The 9,299-nt window shown below is 41.0% G+C and overlaps 1 protein-coding gene across 1 annotated transcript in view; it reads left to right on the top strand.

Annotated features, from left to right (window-relative positions):
• LOC101855535 overlaps positions 1 to 9,299 on the top strand; it is a gene marked incomplete in the record, with an annotated part of 64,070 nt that overhangs the window by 36,664 nt on the left and 18,107 nt on the right. Inside the window, 6 exon segments of the mRNA XM_013091373.2 lie at positions 78 to 318; positions 1,092 to 1,168; positions 2,224 to 2,287; positions 3,013 to 3,222; positions 5,569 to 5,671; positions 6,385 to 6,484. Coding sequence (XP_012946827.1) covers positions 78 to 318; positions 1,092 to 1,168; positions 2,224 to 2,287; positions 3,013 to 3,222; positions 5,569 to 5,671; positions 6,385 to 6,484 — 795 coding nt within the window.

Here is a 9,299-nt window from a genome sequence, read left to right as displayed (position 1 = left end):
GATGATGATGATGATGATGATGATGATGATGATGATGATGATGATGATGATGACTTGCATTTCTCTCCGTTTCACAGATGCTCCGGCAACCAGCGCGTGCTTCCCCAGCTGCTGTTCCCTCACGTGGAAGGTTCGAACGCCCGGTACAGTGCTAGTCAGTGCTCACTCCCCATTGGCACCGGCGACTGGGAGATCGAGCGCAGTATTCCTGTGACTCCAAACTCCGGAGCTGGACTTGACGGCGTATACCGGAGCACAATCACCCTTGCTTACAGCCTCGACGGAAACTTTAATACAAACAATGCTCAGTCATTGCAGGTATGACTTTTTGACACTCGGCTTTCTTCTTGACTGATGCGTCAATTCGGGAAATGATAATCAATATCGTATAAACGTCTGCATGCATTTTGTCTTGTTAAGGCATAATGTGTGCTTTTTTACATTCTCACTGGAAAAAAATGGAGAGCTAAAGGGGTAAAGGTAGACCAAGAATGCATTGCTTAGAGGACGTGATCAGATGGTTGTCTGGAAAAGACCAAGACAATACCAAGGAGTGGGGACGGGTTTGAGAGCTCCCAAGAGGAGGAATGAGTGGCGAACAAAGAGCGCCGATGTCTGTTTCAAACATGGCACTTAAAGATGGCTTGGTCAGGATGTAGCACCCCTTACAGTACAAAAGAATTGCAATTGAATAATATAGCTTCTGTTTTTTTAGTAACTCGTAACATGTCAAATTAGAAAGGCTGCTCATAAAAAAATTGAAAATGTTTAACACCCATGTGGTTTTATGTTTTGCAGACGTATAGTCGTACAAATAGCGAACGTGATTTTTGTCTTTAAAAATGTAGTCCGCAACTGGAAACAAAAATTAGAAACCAGAAAGAAGTGTTTAAGACCCTCTTAACTTTTAGACGAACCCCAGTTCCATTTAAGACAAAAAAAATTAACCTCATGGTAGATTAGCCAAAAATCAAAATTTTAAGACCTACTCTGGAACCAAACAAATATGCTAAGTTGAATAGTAGTATCGTGAAATGTTCGGCTTCCTCATTTGCGCTCGTATTTTAGAAACTAACATTATTGTTTTGCAGTTGAACTCTACTTTCACTGGTCGCCAAGCTGTGTGTGAGTCTCTCAGCATCACCCACGTCAAGACGTTCGATGACAAGTAAGGTTTTCGGCTTGACTCTTCGTATGCAGTGCATTAGAAAGAAAAGCGCTCTTCATATCCATTTTGATTGCCGATATGTTTGTTGATATGCTTTTTTCTGTCTCATCGTTGAAGTAAATTCTTGTTTCTGTTGTTGTTATTGTTGTTGTTGTTGTTGTTTTTATTGCTATTATTATTATTATTACTATTATTATTAGTAGTATTATTATTGTTGTTGTTGTTGTTGTTGTTGTTGTTGTTGTTTTTGGTGATGATATTGATCGGGAGAGGGGGGTATAGTGATGACTATGATTTTCTATTGGATAAGACTTGTACGAAAAGGTTCTGCTTTTTTTCAATGTCACAGAATAGGGAATCTTCATACGTGCTAAAATTATACTATTCTCTTGTTCCTTCATTTCTGAAAGATTAAATTCCCCAAAGCCCCCCTCCCCCCAAGAAATATAGTACACACAGAGAAAGACACACGCACAAACACACACACACACACACACACACACACACACACACACACACACACACACACACACACACACACACACAAACACAGACACACACACGAGCACACAGAATCACTCGTACATACATAATCACTCTCACATACACACATTCACATATACACAAACGCTCACACACATAAACACACAGCGCGCGTGCAATCATGTTTTTCTTTTTTGTTTCCGAAAGGAAAGAAGATGATATTATTATTGTGATGGTTTATCCCAAAAGTGCATCCCTTTGTTGAAAGTAGAAAAGGGCTTTTTCATACTATCAGAACTATGGATGAGTACTCATTTAGCACTTCCCTCCTGCATCCCTCTATGCATTCACCCCCTCCCCCGTCCTCCCTTTTTCTCGTTTATAAAATGAAAAAACCCCACTAAACTTCTAACAATTGGCCTATTAACCGTGTTTTCTTCATAGGTGATTTATGTATGTAATTAGTGTTGTACGCGTTTTCCCTTACTCTTTGTGACGTCTTAAAAGATCTATTAACTAATATCTGTCCTATTTTGGAGCCATGTAACATGGGATATTTTTTTCTTTTCCAGGCGATACGAAAACTATGTGCAAGGTGAATTTGTGCTGTACCAACACACGACATTGCCTTTTGAGGTACGAGGTTTTTAACTTGTGTTCGCAAAACGAGAATAAAGAGAAAAAATATTTTTCTTAAAATACTCCTCTTTCTGCTCGTAGCTATTATAATAGTGACATCTATGCCTTGGCCTCTGCCCTGGTACAAGTTCGGCGTAAAAGGTGTAATAGATAGGATTTGACAACGACAATGACAAAGACAGTGACAATCTTTATTTATCTCAAAGGGAGAAATTTGTCTTGGTCGTTAACAATGGCAGTAGACGTTACAACGGTTAGGTGCACTCTCGCATACGCACAACAAGACAGGACATTAGTAAATACACGTCTCACGTGCTGGGACAACCCGCTCCGTAAAACATTCTCTCTCTCTCTCTCTCTCTTTCTCTCTCTCTCTCTCTCTCTCTCTCTCTCTCTCTCTCTCTCTCTCTCTCTATCTATCTATCTATCTATCTCTCTCTCTATCTCTCTCTCTCTCTCTCTCTCTCTCTCTCTCTCTCTCTCTCTCTGTAACATTTGTAGCACTGTGCGTTCAGTAACCTCACTGCAATTTCCGAACGCAGAAACTTTGGGTTCCATTCTCACATAGAGAAGTGGAAGTTATTTTCTCGAGTATCTCATGGTCGGGTTTGATTCGATATGCATGCCGAAGCATCATGCCTCCTAAATGACTTAAATGATCTTGATACTTATGTCGATGAAGGCAAAACATTTCACACTTATTTTACAATCCCATGTTACAGATCCGCACATTCTGGAAGGATTGTGAAAACGCCAACAATGGAGCACAAAGAGCTCGCTGTCAGTGTGGCGTGGCTGCAAGAATAGGCGATGACGTCATTTTGCTAACTAGATGTATGGGCGAAGACAGGATGGTTCCCAAACTGTTCACTGGCAAAACCCCAGCAGAGAAGTTCTATGCAAGAAGCTACTATGATGGGATGCGGTATGAGGTGAGTTATGAAAGGTGCTATGTGGTGGGCCAGCAAAATCAAAAGTTCCAGAGAGCAAGTAGAAAATCCCTTGCACATATTCTGTTCTGTTCTTCCACTGATTTGCTTTTTTCCTTCCAATTCGTGCTTCTATCGACACTAGTCATTAAGTCCTCAGTAATGACCACACGGCGGTTAAAACTATGTGGGGACAAGCAGTAAGATTCATGTGAAGAAGAACACAAAATATTGATGAATGGCTGTGCTGTTTGTTGGGTTTGATTTATCAGCTCTCATGGTCTAGAGATACAGTTTTCGCCTTTCATTCCCGGATTTGAAAACTGACAGCGATTAAACATTTCCATCTCTAAAATGTTCTCCTATCACTTCATTTCCTTTTCTGTGGTCATGCTGCGTCATTTGCTTTCATCTCCACTCCCCCTCCCCACCCCCCACCCCAGGTCTCCACTAAGCTCCTCTCCCCTTTACTCCCAACTCTCTTTACTGCTACTCCTGGCACCTTCGTACTGCTCTCTTCCCGCCACACCCCTGATCTTAAGGTAGGTAAGCTCGAACGCCTAGCCTTCTCGGATAAAGGCAAAAAAATCTCAGAGGTCACGAGTACAAGTTGCACACGTCCTAAAATCGATAAGAGTAGAATTCGGCCGCCATCCGGGCAAAATTCAAAACCAATTCCTACCAAAATTGAATAAACTCTAGTCAGTATAAAAATATGCACAGGACCTTGGAAATAGATAAGTGGCTGTTAGAAGGCAAGAGGCCCTACCAAGTAGAAAAAACGGTCACATACATGAAAATCAGTTGCACCGCAGGTTGAAGAACCAGCAGTCGACGACTCCTCAGATCTAGCAACTACTTCTGGAAGGAACAACGGTAGTCAATTTCCAGTATACTTTGCACCTCTGATTGTACAGCTAGGTATTGAATGCGTTCAAACTTTCGTCCAGCAAGCTTGCATTCTTTTAGGATAGGAAATAACCAGAAGTCACAGAAAGCAAAGTCAGGACTGTAGTCTCGAAGAGACCAAATTTGGATCCCTTGCTCTTGTATGTACAGATTTGTGGTCCTTTCTTTAAGGGAAGCTGCATTGTAGCTTATGGGCATTGTGCAAAACAAGTCCACTTTGGTCTCTGCTCATTATTTGTCAGTTGGGGCAGTACCTTTTATACATCTTAAGAATGAAAGATAACAGTAATATGTGGCATGATACTGGCCACAATAGAACCGCTGTAAAGGAAGAGACAGTAAAAAGACCCTTTCTGCTTTGAAAGCCTGGACGCAAAACGACAGGCCTGTCTCCTTTTTTTTCTTCTATGCACATGCAACTCAGCCGTTTTGATGTGACAGCAAAAGAAAGGAATTCACGTTGTGTTTTTCAAGACAACATTCTGTAAGTCGTTCTTTAATAACGTAGGCCACGGTCAGGCCATATGGCTTCAAACAGGTTGAGCATTTTTGTGACACATTCCACCCTCTCTTTTTAGGCTCATTGGTGAGTTAATTGGATATCCAACAGGCACACACTTTTTACATATTATGGAGCTCTCCTTGAATATTTTGCACCAACCCAAACAAAAGTCACAACATATCACTAAATATTTGTTTATTTTTGTTGGGTTTATTTGTTAAGAGGTATAGGGGATTTTGCACAATATGAAGGTAGATAAATCAGCCGTTTTCTCGTTCACAAAGGAATATGGGGAGGCTAAAACAACTCCTGGACTTGGATGGCTGATGCCTCTATAAATAAGTTATTGATGGTTAAGTCAAGAGGAATATGGATGGCCAGTATGTGGGTCATCAAAACCAGTGTCTCTTCCTTCGCAAAGTTCTCTTTCTCAACGAAAAACTCTGCCGTATATGAACAGGCTAATTTTCCACAAACACTCTACAATTATTCATGAATCAGTTTTGGCAATTCGCCAAGTTTGCAGCCCATAGAGATGTAAAAATAAATATTTTCTTTTACGATGTTCGTCGTGCTTCCTTCTGAGCGCAAACTATCCTTTGTTCATGACGTCACAAAATACTCAAACAGTGACTTCACTCGAAAATACTATGGTTGGTTTGAAAGCAGACATGTTATAGATTCATTTGGGCGTCTTACTTTAAGGCTGAAGTCAATATCTTAGTCGTTAGATAGCAACTTCCATTATTTTCTGACGCACACTCGTATATTGAAGATCGACAGTAAAGATAGTAAAACAAATAAGAGCAAAAGATGTTTTGTTTTGTAGTTTTGCCCATAAAATAGTTGCTTTATCGTTACAAGATATTCTCCACGTGTGCATTTGGTAATCCAAATGGCAGGGTATTCCTATAATTGGCGATGTTATTCTATTTCAGATCACAATGCCAACAGGAGGTCGTCTCGTAGCAGAGGAAACCTATCAGGGATCGATGAACGTGTGGTATTATGCGGGTCTTGCCGATTTCAACTCAACCTCAGGCAAGTACGGATAGGCTACCGGACCAGTAATATCGTGAGATTGCTGGTTTCGGTGGTTCGAGCCTCAACTCTGTCCGATGATGTATCCCTGGGAAAGGCACTTTACACGAATTTCTATTTTGGCTGGGTCCTTTACAAGATGGACCTTCAGCTCGGTGGTCCTGGCTCTTAAATAAACTAATAGTGCTGAGATTGGTGTTAAACCTACACCATTTCACATTTTGGGGGCAAGACCGCTTAATAGTATCTTTAATAGGGAAATGTGTACGTAAAGAAATCAGAACGATTTGGGGGTCTTTTTAGGGGGGGGGGGGGGGGGGCTACAAAAACACAGCACAGAAATTACGTATAATATATCCTGCAAAATTTACTTTAGCCCTATGGTAAAAGAAAGCTTGACCGCCCCCCCCCCCCCCCCATCCTTTGACCTACTAAGCACATCTAGGGTCTCCACTATCAGTGGAGCCACATTAAGGTTCGCAGTCTAGTGATCTCTTGTGCGAAAGAACCTTTTTACTTATTTTAAAAATAGGAGGGGTCAAATTTTTCTTTTACCAATGTATTTATTATCGTGTTATATTTGAGTGATTGATGTGCCTGCTTTATAGACATCAGTAAGCCAAACCTTTGACTGACTGACGTGAATTACATGAATGCAACCTTCAAGTGACTTAAATGACTAAGACTTTTTAAACATTACTTCTTTAACCCAGGCCTTTGTGGAACATATGACTCAGACAACACAAATGACATCAGTACAACAAGGTCTGGGGTGGTCACAGCAAACATTGATGAGTTTGCGACATCATGGAGGTAAGTAAGCAAACGTAGGAGTATATCAAGACTACTTATTAGACCAGCCATTAAAACCTCTTTATGAGAACTATCGTGTTATTGTTTGTGCGACATAGTAACCCATTTACTTTTCTGGTAAAAAGCTTTGTCTTTAAGATAGGTGTGTTTAGCCGCCAGTTCAGAAAATGTGTTCTATCTTCAATTAAATATGTGCATTCAATTTTGTTTTTACAGTCCTGCTGCATTACATAATATGCCCCTATAACAAAAGACACGAAAGGCTATACCTACATTCCTACATTCTGGAATAATGTTTCCATAGAAAGTTTGCAGTTAGGACATTCTGTCATCAGGAACGGGGTACTAATATGGATATATACGCAATGGAGGTGCTGGTCATGCTTGAGAGGCGGAAGTCACAGTTGAATTATAATTTAATAATGCATGACACACTCATGAAATGTTTTCTAAGAAAGAGAGATTTGATTTCATGTAAGTCCAGGTAGGGAGCAAACAATTAATAAAAGGCATGTTACCAATTTCGTCCCTGACGGAACGTTGAAATGGGAAATAGTCTTCACTTTACAGGTAGGCTTTTGTGTGTTGGTGATTTAGTGGTTAAGCTCTGGAATTCTCAATCGTTAAGTTGTGGGTTCGAATCCCGTCAGGGTCCCAATGTTATGCCCTGGGGAAAGGCATTTTACACGTTGAACTTTGTTGAATTCCCTCCTTAACAGAGCCATAAATGCGGCAGGTGAATTTTGAAATTTGGGTGCTAATTTGTTTTTGTCCTAAGAAGCAGGCTGGGTTTAGCTTCAAACCCTCTCTTAATAAACCTATTCTCACTCGGTACATTTCCAAGACTATCTCCGTCTGTCGTTGAGGCAATATTTATAGTATGAAAGTGATGACCGTGCTGCCCAAACCGATAAATGCGAGGCACCCTCGCTAACCATAAGATATACTGCTACCGCCGTAGATGGTGAAGCTGGATCCACTTTGAGCCGAGCCGCATACCTCGTCTACTTTGTAATGCCCAGCTTGGAAAATAATACATGTCTATGGACGGAACGAAAATTTTAGCCTCTAAAATGTGGCAGAAGTAGGCTCCTGCTATAAAAAGTTTGACAAGCACTGGGCCTCCCGATCCCCCCCCCCCCAACCTCCCCTACCCCAACCCCTATTTGTAAACCACCATTGTGCGTCTTGTCTAGCGACATCGGTAAGGGTGATTTTTGTTCCCCATTTTCACGTTGCGCTATTCAGGGCTTGGCATCTCTGGGCTTCGAGTGGTCTCTAACGTAGCTGTCCTTGACGGGCAGTAGGGAAACATGATACGAGTTGTCCGATAAGACGGATAAACCACATACGGACTTCCGACGTTCTTTTTATGCCATTGTACAGTGGCTATGATTTTCTGGCCTTTTCCCTGTTAACTTTACAGTCATCTGTTGTGAACCTATTTCAAATTCCGCAAAGTAACAGAAGCCGGAAAAAGTAAAAAGTAAGTAAAATAATTTTTGGATGCAGAAATAGTCTACGTCACTAAAAACGGTCACAAGAAGCAGAAGAATGACTTAAAGCTCTCCAATAAGTGAACTCACAAATTTCGGGAACGATAACCTTGAGGTTGAGTGGGAGAGGAAAATAACAACAAGAGAGCCGCTATTTGTGAAATGACCAGCATCGCCACCACGTGTGTCCATAATTACCAAGAAGTAGCCTGCTGGCAGAGAAGTTGAAAGACTCCTGTGCTTCTAATTTTCTTTTCCGGGCGCCATGCCTCATTTCAAATAAGAAGCGACTTCAGGTGCGAACGATCTAATGATAGCAATTCATCTAACTGTAAGCAAAATAGCACGCTGAGTGTTTGAAAGTCTCGGCCTAGACTATATCATTTTGGCGTTGATGATAATAATAGAGGTTTTTAGAGAGCACTTGAGATTGCAAATGAGTGACGAACTGTGGTTACCGATATCTGTTTCAAATCTGGCGCTAGAAAAAAGGAAGGGTATCTTCAATGCATTTTTAAAAAACATTTTCATCCAGGCAAGTATATCTGCCGTTAAGTGTGACATTTGCCTCATGTTTCTTATATGGCGCCATGAGACCTTGATTTGACAAAGAAAGAATAAAGCAAATCATCTGTGTCGGATGTGTGGTGCTACCACAGAATGGCCAGAATTTGCTGGAAAGCAAAATAAAGACAAGCAATGAGGTGTGTCAGATTTTCCATACGAAACGAAACGGAAAAAAAGAAAAATGCAATATTTCGTCATATAAGACGCTACCAGACCATTTAGAAGCTAATACTAAAAACCAAGATAATATGGGGCAGAATGCCTAAGGCTGGACAACGAACAATAAGGGTGGACAAGGAACAATGTGGATTGACTGCACTGAGGCATGGACATGTGGCCGAGAGTAATACGGCAGCTAGTGAACAAAGTAGTGGCTGGTTATTTCAAGGCAACCTCTGAGCAACAGATGACACCTCCAGATCCCGGTTAAGATTATTTTGACCGCGTTCATCTATAACATCAAAGGTTTCATGGTTCATTATAATCGGATAACACAAACGATCTTGTGTTCAGGTCACTCCACCTACAGGGGAATTGCATCATTATTATGTGAAAAATATAATGTCGACTATCTATTCAGATGTATACTAAATTTTGAATACTTTTATTGCAGCCCGTGGCATCGATCATATGTACTAATATTCTGCGAAATTAATATACTAAAAGTTGAAAAGAGCAAGACAGGATACATCTCTCTCTCTCTCTCTCTCTCTCTCTCTCTCTCTCTCTCTCTCTCTCTCTCTCTCTCTCTG

Source organism: Aplysia californica, unplaced genomic scaffold, assembly GCF_000002075.1.
Source record: "Aplysia californica isolate F4 #8 unplaced genomic scaffold, AplCal3.0 scaffold00002, whole genome shotgun sequence".
Lineage (NCBI taxonomy): Eukaryota > Metazoa > Mollusca > Gastropoda > Aplysiida > Aplysiidae > Aplysia > Aplysia californica.
The sequence above is the reverse complement of the archived record's forward strand: the minus strand, read 5'-3'. Positions and strand labels throughout refer to the sequence as shown.